At 41.6% G+C, this 20829-nt stretch overlaps 1 protein-coding gene across 1 annotated transcript; it reads right to left on the reverse strand.

The window, feature by feature from the left end:
- Positions 1–1074: 1074 nt before the first annotated feature.
- rgs4 (regulator of G protein signaling 4) lies at positions 1075–19605 on the reverse strand. The gene is made up of 5 exons (XM_055944151.1): positions 19459–19605; positions 18996–19094; positions 7740–7801; positions 2834–2997; positions 1075–2360 (listed from the first exon to the last, which is right to left on the reverse strand). Exons 1-5 carry the CDS (start codon positions 19500–19502, stop codon positions 2121–2123), a joined length of 609 nt encoding a protein of 202 aa, XP_055800126.1. The 5' UTR covers positions 19503–19605; the 3' UTR covers positions 1075–2120.
- Between the last annotated feature and the right edge of the window lie 1224 nt (positions 19606–20829).

The following is a 20829-nucleotide window of genomic DNA, read 5'->3' on the forward strand; positions in this document are numbered from 1 at the left end:
ACTTTTGTTGTTGAGAATATTCCTGTACCGCAGGAAATGCAGATGAAATGCAGCTTTGTGATTGACATACATTTACTGAAAACCCACACTAACAGACGGTTATATTAACAGTATTGCAATTTTCATGTAGCCTAATTTTGGCCAGCTATAGCCTAACAACCAATCAAGCAACATTTTGGAGATTGCATGGCTGTGTGCTCCATTTTATACACCTGTCAGCAACAGGTGTGGCTGAAATAGCCGAATCCATTTATATGAAGGGGTGTCCATATTCTTTTAGTCTTATAGTGTATCTTCAGTGTGGTTCTGAATAAACAAGCTTTAATGGCCAAACAAATTACCCTGACTGTTGTTGGCACCCATGAGAGCTGTGCGAAAGGTAACCTTAAAATTACTTTTTTTAAATACTGTATGTCCACTCGTTGTTTGCTGCTCACACAAGTGCTTTCAGTGACAGACAAATAACCTTTAAATTGACGTGATCTGCATTAGGCCACTGACGTAAGACCTTATCTTTCTAAATATGGCTTGTTATAGGACGGGTCAAGACTACGTATTGGAGTAGCAAAGAGTGAGTGAACCTAGTCTTCTCTACAGTTGCGACTTCTATTTTTGCCCAACTCTTATGCCAAGTTGTATGTATGTAAATACTGTCTTTTCCACATTAAAGCTGCAGTACTGGTAATAAACTAGTTGGAATAGTGTGTACTGGAGCATATCTTCTGTCACTGGCACAGTGACCTATGCAGTGGGAGGTAAAATCAATATTTATACTGAGAGCAGTCCATAGTTTCAAGTAGTTTAATCTAGTGTCTGTAACTCTCTGTCATCCCGTTTCTCTGTTTATCAACAGATGAACTAATTAAATCAGAATTTTTTTGTGGTGATGTATTCAGTTTATACAGGGCAATGCAATGATTGGAATACATGGTCGTAGGAAACTGCATATTGCCTTAAATAGAATACGTACAGCTAGTGTGCTGATATTAGGATATGTATGTTTCCGAAACTGGTACATTTTACAGTATTGGCCTTTCGTTCACTTGGATAAATGAATGAAAGTAAGTAACCAACTCTGTTGATGCATTGTTTTATTCACAAATAAATGAATAAACGTGTCAAGAAAACAAGAAAATAAATATGAAGATGATTATTATATAATAAATATTTAGCCATCATCATTGGAGACGAGTAGGAGTAATGTTTTAACAAAACTTACAGAACCATATAATGATATCAATAGCATTACCAATAACCATATAATGATACAATATCAATAGCTTTACCAATAACCATATAATGATATCAATAGCATTACCAATAACCATATAATGATAAAGTATCAATAGGTTTACTTCATAAGCACATCAGGAAAGGATCAGCTGAAGCAAGTCGCTGAATTACTCAAATGGGAGTGTGTGCGTGTCTGTGTGTGTCTGTTAGGGGTGGATAGAGAAGTAATTCCAGATTGTTTCTCCCTGTGTTGTGAATCAAAACATCACCTGGTCATGACTTTGTTGTTGAGTTACACCTTAGCAGGGCATGAACTGGCCACAGGTCAAGTAAAGACAGAAAAACAGAGTCAAACAAAAACATCAGTCAGGTGAAAGAAGCTTTTAACACCAATCCATTCAGAAACTATAATCTAATTTAACACTCAGTTTGAAGAAGTGCATTTTCATTATTGGTGTTTAAGCATGACTTAGCATGGAGCCCTTAATTAAAGCCAGACAGAGGGGACACAGGGAACTAACCAGGGTGAAATACCTAAATGCTTGTTTGAACCATTTGAATATTTTTAGAGATCTGGAAGATATTCCGTGTAAAGAAAGCAGACCCTCGCACAACAATGAAAATCAGAGAAAGGAGCATCCTTTCAGGAGCATATTTCTCCTGAAAAATTACATCTGACAGTTCTCTCCCTCTCCAATCGTCCCCTCGTCTCAAAAATAATCTATTTGTGATGCGTCTTGAAATAGTTATCTAGAACAATGGACAGAAAAAATAAAACCCCACCCACTCATAATGTTTTCTCTTCAAGACTACCTGCTCTTTCCCTCACAGATTGACACAATTTTACACATTCTTCAATCCGTCCTTATTTCTCTCTCCATCTCCATCTATGCACCACATCTGTTCTCAGAACAGCCTATTTTCCCTCCTATCTTCTTCAGTGCACAGAGTGGGGTGGTGGTGCTCAACAGGGACAGATCCTGGATCAGTTTGGAGTGGAGGAACCTTCTGTATGAGTCTTTCTCCATCAAAGTGAAGATCTTCTGCTGGGCGTCATCGAAACAGGATAAGCCGGCAATAGACAGGTTCTGTCTGGTCTCCTCTCGCGTTGCTGAGTCCAGGTTCACCTGATAGGGAGAGGGAAAAAGAGATATACACTGTAAAAGTAATGCAAATAACCATGGATACTGTATCAACAAAATGTGCCACAAAAGTGCTATAAAAATCCAAAAGGACAATCCCAAAGGAAAAATTACAGGTGTTTTTCGAAAGGGGGGACTCATTGAAGGGGAAATCCTCAGTTGAAACAATAACAAAGCGTGCTCTGTTTCGGTGAAAAAATTAGGGATGGGGATGGGGATGTAACCACTCTCAAATTCATAGAAATCAAAATTATATGATGCTATAAAAATTATAGTTTAAACCATCTTTTGTGAGTGGCTCTCAGTTGGTATAGGTTGTGTTGCTCTTGTTAGCATAATATTTGCATATGTTCAGGCCGTCATTGTAAATAAGAATTTATTCTGTCTTGTCTGGTTAAATAATGAAATATAATAATTTTAAAAAGCCATAAACATGCCAATCAATATTCCCATTTGACCTCATTTGGAGAGTCTGCCTCAATGTACTGTTCGTAGATCTCTTTAGCTTTGACCGCCATCTTGTTTGGGGCAGACTTTTTGTATTCCTCGCAAGCGTTCCAGAATTCCAAGTTCTCCTGGCTGAGCTCTGACTTCAGGAACGCAGTAAACACAGTACGACCACCTGATAGACAGACAGACAAACAAACAGAGAAAGAGGTTAGGTCAGTCTCAGATCCTCTTACTTAGCATGTGTAACATCCAGAGATATTTCCAGGGTGCTGGGTTGAGTGTTCGATATGAAACCACACACTATTAAACAAATCCTAACTGCTTTTCTCTATTAGAAGGTGAGAGAGAGAGAGAATGAGAGTGAGAGAGAGAGAGAGAGTGAGAGAGAGTGAGAGGGAGTGAGAGAGAATCCCTCTGTAGGGAGTCAGTGGTGACGGTCAAGGCCTGGATGGTTCTCAGGAGGCGTTGCTCCTGCTCTGTGTCCCAGCCTGGTCTCAGACTAGACGTAACATAGAAAAAGTAAAAACTATGATACGTTTGGTATGGCTACATAAGACAGATGATTATTGAGGCAAAAACAAAAGTATGGTGGTTGGTTAGCCATATAAGGCAAACATCTAGCAAACCAAAGGTTGTGAGTTCAAATCTCATTACGGATAACTTTAGCATTTTAGCTAATTAGCAAATTCAACTACTTACTACTTTATAGCTACTTTCAACTACTTATCATGTCAGCTAACCCTTGCCCTAACCCCTGAACTTAACCCTAACCCCTAGCCTAGCTAACGTTAGCAACCTAGTTGGAATTCATAACATATCATACATTTTGCTAATTCGTAACATATAGCACGTTTCGCAAATTCGTAACATATTGTACATTTTGCAAATTGGTCAAATATATCACGAATTGTAATTAGTAACATATCATACGAAATGGGTGCTGGACATATACAAATTATATATGGTGTCCCCCCAAGGTGTCCCCACAAGGTGTCCCCACACACAGCCTGATACCACAGGGACTGTCAGCACACACACTGTTTGTTCACCAGCACCTGCCCGCAACTGCTAATAACCCAACTACCAGAATATACAGTTGAAGTCGGAAGTTTAACTACACCTTAGCAAAATACATTTAAACTCAGTTTCACAATTCCTGATGTTTAATCCAAGTAAAAATTCCCTGTCTTAGGTCAGTTAGAATCACCACTTTATTTTAAGAATGTGAAATGTCAGAATAATAGAGAGAATGATTTATTTCAGCTTTTATTTCATTCATCACATTCCCAGTGGGTCAGAAGTTTACATACACTCAATAGTATTTGGTAGCATTGCCTTTAAATTGTTTAACTTGGGTCAAACGTTTCGGGTAGCCTTCCACAAGCTTCCCACAATAAGTTGGGTGAATTTTGGCCCATTCCTCCTGTCATAGCTGGTGTAACTGAGTCTGGTTCGTAGGCCTCCTTGCTCGCACATACTTTTTCAGTTTTGCTCACAAAAGTTCTATGGGATTGAGGTCAGGGCTTTGGGATGACCACTCCAATACCTTGACTTTGTTGTCCTTAAGCCATTTTGCCACAACTTTGGAAGTATGCTTGGGGTCATTGTCCATTTGGAAGACCCATTTGTAACCAAACTTTAACTTCCTGACTGATGCCTTGAGATGTTTCTTCAATATATCCACATAATTTTCCTTTCTCATGATGCCATCGATTTTGTGATGTGCACCAGTCCCTCCTGCAGCAAAGCACTCCCACAACATGATGCTGCCACCCCCGTGCTTCACAGTTGGGATGGTGTTCTTCGGCTTGCAAGCCTCCCCCTTTATCCTCCAAACATAACGATGGTCATTATGGCCAAACAGTTCCATTTTTGTTTCATCAGACCAGAGGGCATTTCTCCAAAAAGTACGATCTTTGTCTCCATGTGCATTTGCAAACCGTACTCTGGCTTTTTTATGGCAGTTTTGGAGCAGTGGCTTCTTCCTTGTTGAGCGCCCTTTCAGGTTATGTCGATATAAGACTTGTTTTACTGTGGATATAGATACAAAAGTATCTGTTTCCTCCAGCATCTTCACAAGGTCGTTTGCTGTTGTTCTGGGATTGATTTGCACTTTTCGCACCAAAGTACATTAATCTCTAGGAGACAGAACGCATCTCCTTCCTGAGCGGTATGACGGCTGCGTGGTCCCATGGTGTTTATACTTGCGTACTATTGTTTGTACAGATGAACGTGGTACCTTCATGCGTTTGGAAATTGCTCCCAAGGATGAACCAGACTTGTGGAGGTCTATATTTCTTCTTAGCTGATTTCTTTTGATTTTCCCGTGATGTCAAGCAAAGAGGCACTAAGTTTGAAGGTAGGCCTTGAAATACATCCACAGGTACACCTCCAATTGACTCAATTGATGTCAATTAGCCTATCAGAAGCTCCTAAAGCCATGAAATCATTTTCTGGAATTTTCCAAGCTGTTTAAAAGGCACAGTCAACTTACAGTACGTAAACTTCTGACCCACTGCAATTGTGATACAGTGAAGTATGAGTGAAATAATCTGTCTGTAAACAATTGTTGGAAAAATTACTTGTGTCATGCACAAAGTAGATGTCCTAACCGACTTGCCAAAACTATAGTTTGTTAACGTGAAATTTGTTGAGTGGTTGAAAAACAAGTTTTAATGACTCCAACCTAAGTGTATGTAAACTTCCAACTTCAACTGTATGTGATAAAGTGGAAATCTGAGCCCCGCACCCGGCACTAACCCGCAAATATAGAAAATGTGTTGTAGAGTCAGAGACGGCGGAACGATTTTTTGAAAGGGGGCACAGAATTTTTTCTGCTTATAATTTCCAACATTTTGGTTGGTTATTTGTTAGTCAACTTGTCTACATGCATCTTCTCTTCTGTCATTACTTCTTATCCTAGAAAACTAAATAAACACTTGCTCAGAATGTCATAAATCGATGAAATTAATGCTTCAATCTAATTGACATGGTAAATTCTTTCATCTTTTCAAAGCAAAGATGTTTAGGGACAGGGAAAAAAATGCAATAAAAATTCCATGCAAAATGTGAAAATTACATCCGTTTGACCGGTTTTAAGGAAATTAAAAGCTGTGAAAACCACTCAACATGTTTATGTTAAGATTTCAGTTCACCTTGGAAGCATATTTTATGTGTTTGAAATACTATTATCTTTAATGATGCTGATAAAGATAGCACCTTTACAGATGGTCCATAACCATGCATTACTTCTCTCAAGATCAGTGGTGTAGTTTTATTTTTGGGGGGTTGGCTACCAGAGATAATTGTTAAAAATTGTCAGAATTTCTCCTATATTTTTTTTCAATCAAAGTATAATTTTACAGCAATAAATGCTTAATCCTGCAGAAGTTAGCCTAATATTATATTAGGCTATGTGAGAGGTTATAAACCTACAGTCAGATGTCCAGATTTCAGTTTGGCTACTATTCCATTTAACCCATATGAGACTACAGTTCCCTTGATGTTGCAGTCCCCGTCTTGTGACAGTGGAATTTGTATAGCGCCATACAATCATCACACAAAACATAGTTGGCACTGCTATCATCCTCTTTTCACCAAATCTTTCCCAAACATTGCTGTTCAGTCCCTCCCTTCTCTTTGTTTTCAAGTCAACTCTCCATTTCACAGCTTTTCTCTTCTTGAATACAAATCCAACATTTTTATTTTTGCCTCAGTGGATCGTCGTTAATGTCACGCCCTGACTTGTTATATTTGTTTTTTTTTATTTTTTATTAGGTTAGGGTGTGACTAGGGTGGTTTGTTTAGTTTTTGTATTTTCTATGGGTTTTTCTTGTCTAGGGTTTTTTGTTATCTATGGGGATTTGTATTGTCTAGGGGTAATTAGGTTGATGTTGGCCTGGATGGGTTCCCAATCAGAGACAGCTGTTTATCGTTGTCTCTGATTGGGGAGCCTATTTAGGTTGCCATTTTCCAACTTGGTTTTGTGGGGAGTTGTCCTTGTTAGTTGCCTGGATGCACTACGTTGGCGTCACGTGTCGGTTTGATATTTCTTTTTTTTTTTGTTAGCGACATCAGTAAATAAGTATGTACGCTCAAAACGCTGCGCCTTGGTCCACTCCTTTAAACGGCCGTGACAGTTAACTTTTTCTTCCCAAGTTCCCAAATGCATTTGGCGATTGGTGTGTATTTGACATGTGTACAGTTAGGCACTAATGCCAGATAAAATAATGAACAAACTATGTAGCTTATAGATATGAATTTCACAAGAATTTACATTTATAGATTTTGTGTATGCATTGTTTTCCATTTATTCAACCTGACCACCACCCACCCGCCCTTCATCCACACAATATTTAATGACCCTAAACCCTCCCGCCGCGTGGATATAACTGCGGGGACTGAGAATTCTGGTTCATCCAGCGCATCACACACACACAGGGAGGGAGCAGAGCAGCAGGCGTCTAGGGGCTACCCAGCATATCCTCTAGACACATAGCACATGTCCAGAGCATGAAAACGTATCCGGAGAGCTGGCTGAAGTCCCCAACTGCACACAGCTAAACCCACAAGTACCCTACAGCCCACACAGGCATTATGACATCAGTCTTTAAACAGAACCCTAGAGAGTGATAAAGCCCATTGAATGTAATTGAGTTGGGGTCAGAGAGGCAGGGGGAGAGGAGGTGAGGGAGATACAAATGTCACTCAAGTTTTTAAGAAATGTTGTTCCGTGGTCTGACTTGGTAATAGGTCATGGTAGAGTTTTGTCAGAGATTCAGGAATTCCATCTTCAATTAAATTCAAAATCAATAGATCTTTTCAATTCAGTAAACCACCATAACATTTGAGCAAGATCGACTCCCCAATCCTTCAGTATTCTAAAGATGTCTCTTTGATTTGTGAGAAACTCACCTTCACAATTCATCAGGTTGTTGAAGGACAGCTTCCATTTCTCCAAATCAGCAGGTGAAACTCTAAAACCAGAGAAATAACAATTATTATACTGTACACCTGTATTACTGGGAGAAACAATAATATTATTAATATTTCAGTACATCTGTGTGATATCCCACAGTTCTTGACCTGCATATTGCTGATGACCTGTATTTTAATGATAGCCTACCAGTAGATGTAATATCATCTTACATAATGTTCTTTACAACAGGACATACTGTATTTGACTACTGTATTTTCCATGAGCATCAGCCACACCAGATGCACCTCTTCGAGCTATTGAGTAACCAACCACTTATTTACATTACTCACCTATTTGAGCTAATGAGTAACCAACCATTTTATAACATTATAAACTGGGTGGTTCGAGCACTGAATGCTGATTGGCTGAAAGCTGTGGTATATTTAAGCAATAAGGCACGGGGGGGTGTGGTATATGGCCAATATACCACGGCTAAGTGCTGTTCTTACGCACAACGCATCACGGAGTGATTAGACACAACCATTAGCTGTGGTATATTGGCCATATACCACAAATCCTGAGGTACCTTATTGCTATTATAAACTGTTTACCAACATAAATTACAGCAGTATAAATACATGTTTTTGTCAAACCCGTGGTGTACGATCTGATATACCATTGCTGTCAGCCAATCAGCATTCAGTGCTCAAACCACCTAGTTTATAATAGACCATATACCACGGGTATGACTAAATATGTATTTTTACTGCCATAATTACGCTGGTAACCAGTTTATAAAAGCAATAAGGCACCTCGGGGGTTTGTGGTATGTGGCAAGTATGCCACGTCTATGGGCTGTATCCAGCTACTCCGTGTTGTGTCGTGCCTAAGAACAGCCCTTAGCTGTGGTATTTTGGCCAAATACCACACCCCCTCGGGCCTTTTTAATTATACACCTCTTTGAGCTAATGAGTAACCAACATTTTATAATATTATACAACTCTTTGAGCTAATACGTTACCAACCATTTGTCCTATGGTTATTTTGCATACAACCTTCCCATAACGTTTCCTACAGGTTTCCTCATGGTCCTATTTAAAGTCATGTTCTCAGAACATTCAGAGAACGTTAAGAAGCAACGTTCTTCTGTGTGGATATCAGTACTTCAGTATAATGTTTACTACAGGATTCTTCATGGCTCTTTGTAAAGTCATGTTCTCAGAACGTTCAGAGAAGGTTGAAAAACAGACTTCTGTGGGAATTCCAGTACTTCAGCATAAAGTTTTCTGCAGGTTTCCTCATGGTTCAATTTAAATACTTTCTCAGAACATAAAACCACAAGAAAACATCAGTAACATTCAAATAATGTTCTAAGAATGTTATTTAAAAACAATCTATCTTCTATCTTGTTAAATGTGTTAGATTTGTTGGTCGTGCCCACTAATTGGCCACAACTGATCTTAATGAATGCTTGTTTCCTTTGAAATAGGCAAAAATGAACAGTTCCCACAATTTCCAAGGAACCAAATGTGCTAGCTGGAAAAGGATTTTGGAACCTCACCCTGATAATTTGACTGGTATACTCATGGGTATTCTTAAAATGGCTGTCAGTCTTGACTTGAAAGGGCACTTTGTTCTACGGATTCTATTTCCATGGATTTTATTTCTCACTGTCAGTGTATAGCGAAAGACCTTTCGCAAATACAATTCAATTCAAAATAAAATTGCGGGATAAAGGTTTGGAAAGCATATGCCTACTGCTGAAAAGGGAAATCAAATCAAATGCAAATCACATGCTCCGAAAACAAAGTGAAATGCTTACTTTACAAGCCCTAAACCAACAGCGCAGTTCAAGAAGAGTTAAGAAAATATTTACCAAATAAACTCAAGTAAAAAATGATAAAAAGTAACAACATAACAATAACGAGGCCATATACAGGGGGTACCGGTACCGACTCAGTGTGCGGGGGTACAGGTTAGAGGTAATTTGTACATGTAGGTAGGGGTGAAGTGACTATGCATAGATAATCAAGAGCGAGAAGCAGCAGTGTACAAAACAAATGGAAGGGAGGGGGGTGGGGGTCAATGTGGCCATTTGATTAATTGTTCAGCAGTCTTATGCTTTGGGGATAGAAGCTGTTAAGGAGCCTTTTGGTCCTAGACTTTGCGCTCCGGTACCGCTTGCCGTGCGGTAGCAGAGAAAACATACTATGACTTGTGTGACTGGAGTCTGACAATTTTATGGGCTTTCCTCTGACACTGCCTATTATATAGGTCTTAGATTGCAGGAAGCTTGACCCCAGTGATGTACTGGGCCATACGCACTACCCTCTGTAGCGCCTTACGGTCAGATGCTGAGCAGTTTCCATACCAGGCGGTGATGCAACCGGTCAGGATGCTCTCGATGGTGCAGCTGTAGAACTTTGAGGATCTGGGGACCCATGCCAAATCTTTTCAGTCTCCTGAGGGGAAAAAGGTTTTGTCATGCCCTCTTCACGACCATATTGGTGTGTTTGGACCACTATAGAGCGTTGGTGATGTGGACACCAAGGAACTTGAAACCCTAGACCCGCTCCACTACAGCCCAGTTGATGTTAATGGCCTGCTCAGCCCGCCATTTCCTGTAGTCCACGATCAGCTCCTTTGTCTTGCTCACATTGAGGGGAGAGGTTTTTGTCCTGGCACCACACTGCCAGTTCTCTGACCTCCTCCCTATAGGCTGTCTCATCATTGTCGGTGATCAGGCCTACCACTGTTGTGTCGTCAGCAAACTTGATGGTGTTGGAGTCATGTTTGGCCACACAGTCGTGGGTGAACAGGGAGAACAGGAGGGCTACACACCCCTGAGGGACCCACTTGTTGAGGATCAGCGTAGCAGACATGTTGTTGCCTGCCCTTACCAGCTGGGGTTGGCCCATCAGGAAGTCCAGGATACAGTTAGAGAGTGAAGTGTTTAGTCCTTAGCTTAGTGATGAGCTTTGTAGGCACTATGGTGTTGAATGCTGAGCTGTAGTCAATGAACAGCATTCTCTCATAGTTGTTCCTTTTGTCCAGGTGGGAAAGGGCAGTGTGGAGTGCGATTGAGATTGCGCCGCTTCTGGGTGAGCATCTTCTTGTTTGCTTATGTAACGGATGTGAAATGGCTAGCTAGTTAGCGGTGGTGCACGCTAATAGCGTTTCAAATCGGTTACGTCACTCGCTTTGAGACCTTGAAGTAGTGGTTCCCCTTGCTCTGCAAGGGCCGCGGCTTTTGTGGAGCGATGGGTAACGATGCTTTGTGGGTGACGGTTGTTGATGTGTGCAGAGGGTCCCTGGTTCGCGCCCGGGTCGGGGCGAGGGAACGGACGTAAAGTTAAACTGTTACACTTATGGCCTTATAGAGTTGGTTGTGTACAGTCTTAGTGCCAGCATCGGTCTGTGGTGGTAAATAGATGGCTATGAATGATATCTGTCAGTAGAAGCCACCATTTTTTTTCTCAACAACTCGGATGAACAGAACTGTATTTCAAAGTAGCTCTGGCCTAGGCTACGCATATTCATGTTATCTTCATCATTGAATGAGTCAGTGCCACTGGAAAGTTGATTTAGTAGCCTACTGCAGTATACAGTAGATTCAGAAAGTACTTAGACCCCTTGACTTTTTTCACATTTTGTTATGTTACAAAGGAAATGTCCGTAGAGCTCCGAGACAAGATTGTGTCGAGGCACAGATCTGGGGAAGGGTACCAAAAAATGCATTGATGGTCCCCAGGAACACAGTGGCCTCCATGTTTCTTAAATGGAAGAAGTTTGGAACCACCAAGACCCCCTAGATCTGGCCGCCTGGCCAAACTGAGCAATCAGGGGAGAAGGGCCTTGGTCAGGGAGGTGACCAAGAACCTGATGGTCACTCTGACAGAGCTCCAGAGAAGCTTCCAGAAAGACAACCATCTCTGCAGCACTCCACCAATCAGGCCTTTATGGTAGAGTGGCCAGACGGAAGCCACTCATCAGTAAAAGGCACATGACAGCCCACTTGGAGTTTGCCAAAAGGTACCGAAAGAACTCTCAGACCATGAGAAACAAGATCCTCTGGCCTGATGAAACCAAAATTAAACTCTTTGGCCTAGATGCCAAGCACCACGTCTGGAGGAAAACTGGCACCATCCCTACGATGAAGTAGGGGAGTGGCAGCATCATGCTGTGGGGATGTTTTTCAGCGGCAGGGACTAGGAGACTAGTCAGGATCGAGGGAAAGATGAACAGATCAAAGTACAGAGAGATCCTTGATGAAAACCTGCTCCAGAAAACCTGCTAAGAACCATGAAAATTATGGCGACGGAGGAGATGGATGCCATTTTATGGGGTCCTAACCAATTGTGCTATTGTGTTTTTTCACGTTATTTGTATTTAATGTTTCTACCACTGTCTCTTATGCCCGAAAAGAGCTTCTGGATATCAGGACAGAGATTACTCACCTCGTACTGGACAAAGATTTTTTCTTTAACGAGTCGGATATGAATGATTTACTTCAGACACCCAACAAGGCCCAAATTCCCGTCATTCTCATGAAGAAGAGATGGAGATATCGGGGACGTAGGTTGGGGTGCCTTGTCAGGATCCGACGGCGAGTGGATAATCTGCCTCTACCATAAGTCCTATTAGCCAACGTATAATCATTGAATAACAAAATGGATGAGCTACGATCACGAATATCCTACCAACGGGACATTAATTGTAATATCTTATGTTTCACTAGTTGTGGCTGAATGACAACATGGATAACATACAGCTGGTGTGGTTTTCGCTGCATCGGCAAGACAGAACAGCTGCCTCCGGTAAGACAAGGGGTGGGGGTCTGTGTATATTTGTAAACACCTGGTGCACAAAATCGAATATTATCAAAGTCTCTAGGTTTTGCTCACCTGAGGTAGAGTATCTCATGATAAGCTGTAGACCACACTATTTACCAAGAGAGTTTATCTATTTTTTGTAGTTGTCTATTTACCGCCGCAAACGATGCTGGCACTAAGACCGCACTCAATGAGCTGTATAATGCCATAAGCAAACAGGAAAACACTCATCCAGAGGCGTCACTCCTAGTGGCCAGGGCCTTCAATGCAGGGAAACTTAAATCTGTTTTACCTCATTTTTATCAGCATGTTAAATGTGCAACCAGGGAAAAAAACTCTAGACCACCAAATCTGACTATAATTATATCCTCCTGATTCCTGCTTACAAGCAAACACTAAAGCAGGAAGCACAGGTGACTCGCTCAATACAGAAGTGGTCAGATGACGCAGATGCTAAGCTACAGGACTATGTTCTGGGATTCCTCCTATGACATTGAGGATTGCACCACATCAGACACTGGATTCATCAATAAGTGCATCGATGACGTCATCCCCACAGTGACCGTACGTACAGTACATACCCAAACCAGAAGCTATGGATTACAGGCAACATCCGCACTGAGCTAAAGGGTAGAGCTGCTGCTTTCAAGGAGCAGGACTCTGGAATCCTTTAAATTTCCCTGGGGGGTGCAAACAAAGGATTCGCTTCGGGAAAGTCGTATTCCTGGTCGTAATGCTGGTAGTGCTGGTGAGTTACCACCGCTCTGATATCCAATTGTTCTTCTCGGCTGTATGACATATTACCTCAACTACCTCGACTAACTTGTGCCTCCGCACAATGACTCTGTACCGGTACCCCCTGTTTATGGCCTTGCTACTGTTATTTTACTGCTGCCCTTAAATTTGGAGACTTACATTTCCCTCACTAACTTTAAACATCAGCTATCTGAGCAGCTAAACGATCGCTGCAGCTGTACATAGTCCATCTGTAAATAGCCCACCCAATCTACCTACCTCATCCCCACATTGTTTTTATTTACTTTGCTGCTCTTTTGCACACCAGTATCACTACTTATACACTCCATCATCTGCTCATCTATCACTCCAGTGTTAATCTGCTAAATTGTAATTACTTTGCTACTATGGTCTATTTATTGCCTTACCTCATGTCATTTGCACACACTGTATATAGACTTTCTTTTTTTCTATTGTGTTATTGACTGTACGCTTGTTTATTCCATGTGTAACTGTGAGCTGTGTAAAAAATAAAATAAAATACAGTGAATGCTTACTTACAAGCTCTTAACCAACAATGCATTTTTAAGAAATATAAGTGTTAAGTAAAAGAATAGATAAGTAGAAAAAAAAGAAAAATAACTAATAATTAAAAAATATATCTATTTTTTTATTTCACCTTTATTTAACCAGGTAAGCTAGTTGAGAACAAGTTCTCAATTACAACTGCGACCTGGCAAAAATAAAGCAAAGCAGTGCGACAGAAACACAGAGTTACACATGGAATAAACAAAACAGTCAATTATACAGTAGAACAAAAGAAAACAAAAAGTCTATATACAGTGAGTGCAAATGAGGTAAGATAAGGCAATAAATAGGCCATGGTGGCGAAGTAATTACAATATAGCAAGTAAAACACTGGAATGGTAGATGTGCAGAAGATGAATGTGCAAGTAGAGATACTGGGGTGCAAAGGAGCAAGATAAATAAATAAATACAGTATGGGGATGAGGTAGGTAGATAGATGGGCTGTTTACAGATGGGCTATGTACAGGTGCAGTGATCTGTGAGCTGCTCTGACAGCTGGTGCTTAAAGCTAGTGAGGGAGATATGAGTCTCCAGCTTCAGAGATTTTTGCAGTTCGTTCCAGTCGTTGGCAGACGAGAACTGTAAGGAAAGACGACCAAAGGAGGAATTGGCTTTGGGGGTGACCAGTGAGATATACCTGCTGCGAGTGGGTGCTGCTATGGTGACCAGTGAGCTGAGATAAGGTGGGGCTTTACCTAGCAGAGACTTGTAGATAACCTGTAGCCAGTGGGTTTGGCGACGAGTATGAAGCGAGGGCCAACCAACGAGAGCGTACAGGTCGCAATGGTGGGTAGTGTATGGGGCTTTGGTGACAAAACGGATGGCACTGTGATAGACTGCATCCAGTTTGTTGAATAGAGTGTTGGAGGCTATTTTATAGATGACATCACCGAAGTCGAGGATCGGTAGGATGGTCAGTTTTACGAGGGTATGTTTGGCAGCATGAGTGAAGGATGCTTTTTTGCGATATAAGAAGCCAATTTTTGGATTGGAGATGCTTAATGTGAGTCTGGAAGGAGAGTTTACAGTCTAACCACACACCTAGGTATTTGTAGTTGTCCACGTATTCTAAGTCAGAGCAGGGCGAGCATGCACGGGCAGATACGGGCGAGCACGTGCGGGCAGTGATCGGTTGAATAGCATGCATTTCGCTTTACTTGCATTTAAGAGTTGTATGGCATTGAAGCTCGTCTTGAGGTTAGTTTGTCCAAAGAGGGGCCAGAAGTATACAGAATGGTGTCGTCTGCGTAGAGGTGTATCAGAGAATCACCAGCAGCAAGAGCAACATCATTGATGTATACAGAGAAGAGAGTCGGCCCGAGGATTGAACCCTGTGGCACCCCCATAGAGACTGCCAGAGGTCCGAACAACAGGGCCTCCGATTTGACACACTGAACACTATCGGACAAGTAATTGGTAAACCAGGCGAGGCAATCATTTGAGAAACCAAGGCTGTCGAGTCTGCCAATAAGAATGTGGTGATTGACAGAGTCGAAAGCCTTGGCCAGGTCAATGAATACGGCTGCACAGTAATGTCTCTTATCGATGGCGGTTATGATGTTGTTTTGGACCTTGAGCGTGGCTGAGGTGCACCCATGACCAGCTCTGAAACCAGATTGCATAGTGGAGAAGGTACGGTGGGATTCGAAATGGTCAGTAATCTGTTTGTTAACTTGGCTTTCGAAGTCCTTAGAAAGGCAGGGTAGGATAGATATAGGTCTGTAGCAGTTTGGGTCTAGAGTGTCTCCCTCTTTGAAGAGGGGGATGACCGCGGCAGCTTTCCAATCTTTGGGAATCTCAGACGACACGAAAGAGACCTTGAACAGGCTAGTAATAGGGGTTGCAACAATTTTGGCAGATCATTTTAGAAAGAGAGGGTCCAGATTGTCTAGCCCGGCTGATTTGTAAGGGTCCAGATTTTTCAGAACATCAGCTATCTGGATTTGGGTAAAGGAGAAATGGTGGGGGCTTTGGCGGGTTGCTGTGGAGGGTGCCGGGCAGTTGACCAGGGTAGGGGTAGCCAGGTGGAAAGCATGGCCAGCCGTAGAGAAAAGCTTATTGAAATTCTCAATTATAGTGGATTTAGTGGTGACCGTGTTTCCTAGCCTCAGAGCAGTGGACAGCTGGGAGGAGGTGCTCTTATTCTCCATGGACTTTACAGTTTCCCAGAACTTTTTTGAGTTAGTACTACAGGATGCAAATTTTTGTTTGAAAAAGCTAGCCTTAGCTTTCCTAACTGCCTGTGTATATTTGTGCTGGTCAAGGGCAGACAGGTCTGGAGTGAACCAAGGACTATATCTATTCCTAGTTCTACATTTTTTGAATGGGGCATGCTTATGTAAGATGGTGAGGAAGGCACTTTTAAAGAATAGCCAGGCATCATCTGACGGGATGAGGTCAATGTCATTCCAGGATACCCCGGCCAGGTCGATTAGAAAGGCCTGCTCGCAGAAGTGTTTTGGGGAGCGTTTGACAGTGATGAGGGGTGGTCGTTTGGTCGCAGACCCATTACGGATGCAGGCAATGAGGCAGTGATTGCTGAGATCTTGATTGAAAACAGCAGAGGTGTATTTGGAGGGCGAGTTGGTTAGGATGACATCTATGAGAGTGCCCGTGTTTACAGAATTGGAGTTGTACCTGGTAGGTTCATTGATAATTTGTGTGAGATTGAGGGCATCAAGCTTGGATTGTAGGATGGCCGGGGTGTTAAGCATGTCCCAGTTTAGGTCACCTAGTAGCACGAGCTCAGAAGATAGATAGGGAGCAATCAATTCACATATGGTATCGAGGGCACAACTGGGGGCAGAGGGAGGTCTATAGCAAGCGGCAAAGGTAAGAGACTTGTTTCTGGAAATGTGAATATTTAGACTGTAAGGTCTACCTGTACCTGTTGTACTCAGCGCATTTAACAAATAACATTTGATTTGGGGTGAAGGTTCACCTTCCAACAGGACAACAACCCTAAGCACACAGCCAAGACAACTCAAGAGTGGCTTCGGGACGAGTCCCTGAATGCCCTTGAGTGGCCCAGCCAGAGCCCGGTCTTGAACTCGATCAAACATCTCTGGAGAGAGCTGTTAAACAGTGCAGTGACGCACCCCATCCAACCTGACAGAGCTTGAGATGATCTGCAGAGAAGAATGGGAGAAACTCCCCAAATACAGGTATGCCAACCTTGTAGCGTCATACCCAAGAAGACTCAAGGCTGTAATTGCTGCCAAATGTGCTTCAACAAAGTATTGAGTAAAGGGTCTGAATACTTATGTTAATCTGATATTTCGTTTAATTTTTTATACATTTGCAACATTTAGTTTTGTCATCGTGGGGTATTTTGTGTGGATTTATGAGAAAAAAACAACAATTTTATAACGTTTAGAATAAGGCTGTAACGTATCAAAATGTGGCAAAGGTCAAGCGGTCTGAATACTTTCCAAATGCACTGTATAATAGTTATATATTGTACAATCTGTGTGTTTCCCTTCTTTTTATTGGCCCTGGCCCTGGGCCAGGTCAAGGTTCGTTATCTCAAAATCATCTTAAGGCTAAATTCATCTTAGAATCGTAGGATCCTATTTTCAACAATGAACTTAGCCTTAGATGCGTTTATATTTATCTGTTTGACAGTGTCAGAGTAGCCACTAATTTTGATAATTTGTGTAGTATTAAAATGTGTGTAGTATTATCCTGTCTTGTAGGCCTAAGATTTTCCCACTACACGTGTAAATCCTAAAAATGCTTCTGCTGAACTGTATGCGACTAGGCAAATGCAATGACAGAATGCTTTATATTAAAGGATTTGTTTTTTACTGAAAGCACCATTTACATTTTTGAACTCAAAGTAAAATGAGTTCACCTACATTGGCTACAATCAGATTATCAAAGTTGATCAATATTAATGCAAACTGTGAGGTTGCAATTAAGGGTTGTGTTCGTTTTTTCTCATGAGGGCACTGATTAGATTTTGTGCTAATGAAATAAAAAGTCAGGCTGGATATTGTCTATGCTAAATAGTTTAGGGACAACAGATGCAAAAACTGGTCGAATCAACTTTGTTTCCACGTCATTTCAACAACAAAAATAAATGTGATGATGTTGAATCAATGTTGAAAGCTGATTGGAGGTAAGGGAATTTAGTATTTTCACCCAACCTTTCACCTAAATACAAGGACATGGTGACATGTTTTGTTTATTTCACGTTGAATTCACGTGAGTTGACAACTTAACCAAATGTAAATCAAAACCTAGGTGTAGCCCTGCATTAAAACCTATTTACCCACGTGTACAATGGGTATTGCCTTGAGAGCATTATTCCCCATGGTGTGATAAATTAATTTAATGGAGTCTGAAGGCTATTTTATCTATGATATATAAATGCAACAATTTCAAAGATTTTACTGAGTTACAGCTCATATAAGGAAATCAGTCAATTGCAATAAATTAATTTGGCCCTAATCTATGGATTTCACATGACTGGGCAGGGGCACAGACATGGGTGGGAAGGTATAGGCCCACCCACTGGGGATCCAGGCCTTGCCAATCAGAAAGAGTTTGGTCGCGACTTATGGTAGAGAAATCAACATAAAATTCTCTGGCCACAGTTCTGGTGGTCATTCCTGCAGTCATCATCACAATTGCATGTTCCCTCAACTTCAGACATCTGTGGCATTGTGTTGTGAGACAAAACTGCACATTTTAGAGTGGCCTTTTATTATCCCTATCACAAGGTGCACCTGTGTATTGATCGTGTTGTTTAATCAGCTTCTTGATATGCCACACCTGTCAGGTAGATGGATTATCTTGGCAAAGGAGAAATGCTCACTAACAGGGATGTAAACAAATCTGTGCACAACATTTGAGGGAAATCAGCTTTTTGTGCTTTTGGAACATTTCTTGGATCTTTTATTTCAGCTCACGAAACATGGCACCAACACTTGTGTTAATATTTTTGTTCAGTCTGTATGATAATGAGCATCAAGATTTTATTTGCTGCTCACATTTAACAGGTCTCCCTGGTAAAATAGATCCTTAATCTCAAAGAGATGTCCTTTATAAATAAATCAATACATTCAAAGTGTCACTATTCTCCTGTACACTCACCTCTTGACAGCAGTCGTCTTCTCTTTGACCTGTTTCTGGTCTGTTGGAAACTCAGGCTTCTGGAGCAGAAAGCCAATCTTGTGTTTGATGTCTTTGGCACTGAGGGAGGAGAGAGAGTGGGTAATGTTTGCCTACAGAATGTATTAAAACATCTCACAGTCGTGTGTCCTATTATATGTAATGCACTTACTGTATAACAGAACCAAGATTCCTGGCACACAAGGCTCGTATTCAACATACATTACTGTCTGAAAATATCCCATTGCAGCACAGACATGACATCTTTCAATGGTTAGAATCTCACATGACATGTTGCATTACTTTTGTTGCATCAAATTTTAAACCTAGCATTTTCCAACTGTTACTGTTGCATTTATCCTCTTCCATACAACTCAATACATGTTCCATACATGTTGATAGTGATCTACAACAACATGCTAACAAAGTAGAATAACCATCTTACCTTTTTAAGCAGGTTGCTGGCAGTGTTGCTAATCCCTTACACATGTTGTATGTTTGCTCAATCCAAATCTAGGAGAATGATTTGCAGTGGTTTGGAGTTAAGAGGAGAAGTCTGTAAGTATGACTGTTAGTCCTCTCAGTGTTTCAGTGGTATGCTGTGTCTTGGTGAAATCTCCTACAGTTGGGGTTTTATACAGCCACTGTGCTCACACACAGATGGAGAGCCAATCACAGCCCTCACGGGGCTAAGTATGCTCGATCAATTCTCTCAAAGAGGGAAAATAATATGAGCAGGTATTTGTCAGTGACTGCTTGTTACCCCCTGAAAGGTAAGGCTCTTTAGTATAAAGCCAGACGTATAAAGCCAGGTGCAGGGCATTAGGAAATTGTTTCTATGCTGTAGCCTTCCCAACTGTAGGCATACTGGTAACTGCCAAAATAAAGGAAACACTTGGGAATACAAAGTACACTACATACAAAAGTATTTGGACACCTGCTCGTCAAACATCTCTTTCCAAAATCATGGGCATTAATAAGGAGTTGGCCCCCTTTGCTGCAACATCCTCCACTCTTCTGGAAAGGCTTTCCACTAGATTTTGGAACATTGCTGCAGGGATTTGCTTCCATTCAGCAACAACAGCATTAGTGAGGTTGGGCACTGATGTTGGGTGATTAGGCCTGGCTCACAGCCGGCGTTCCAATTCATCCCAAAGGTGTTCGATGGGGTTGAGGTCAGGGCTCTGTGCAGACCAGTCAAGTTCTTCCACACCAATCTCAACAAACCATTTCTCTATGGACCTCGCTTTGTGCACTGTCATGCTGAAACAGGAAAGCGCCTTCCCCAAACTGTTGCCACAAAGTTTGAAGCACAGAATCGTCCAGAATGTCATTGTATGCTGTAGCCCGAAGCATGAAAAACAGCCCCAGACCATTATTCCTCCTCCACCAAACTTTACAGTTAGCACTATACATTAGGTCAGGTAGCGTTCTTCTGGCATCCTCCAAACCCAGATTCATCCGTCGGACTTCTAGATGGTGAAGCATTATTCATCACTCCAGAGAATGCTTTTCCACTGCTCCAGAATCCAATGACGGCGAGCTTTACGCCACTCCAGCCGACACTTGGCATTGCAAGTGCTTATTTGCAGCTGCTTGTGTCGTCTACCATTTCGCGGCTGAGCAGCTGTTGCTCCTAGACATTTCCACTTCACAATAACAACACTTACAATTGACCGGGGCAGCTCTGGCAGAGCAGAAATGTGACGAACTGACTTGGAAAGGTGGCATCCTATAACGGTGCCACGTTGAAAGTCACTGAGCTCTTCAGTAAGACGATTCTACTGACAATGTTTGTCTATGGAGATTGCATGGC

This window comes from Salvelinus fontinalis, chromosome 14 (genome assembly GCF_029448725.1).
Source record: "Salvelinus fontinalis isolate EN_2023a chromosome 14, ASM2944872v1, whole genome shotgun sequence".
Classification (NCBI taxonomy): Eukaryota; Metazoa; Chordata; class Actinopteri; order Salmoniformes; family Salmonidae; genus Salvelinus; species Salvelinus fontinalis.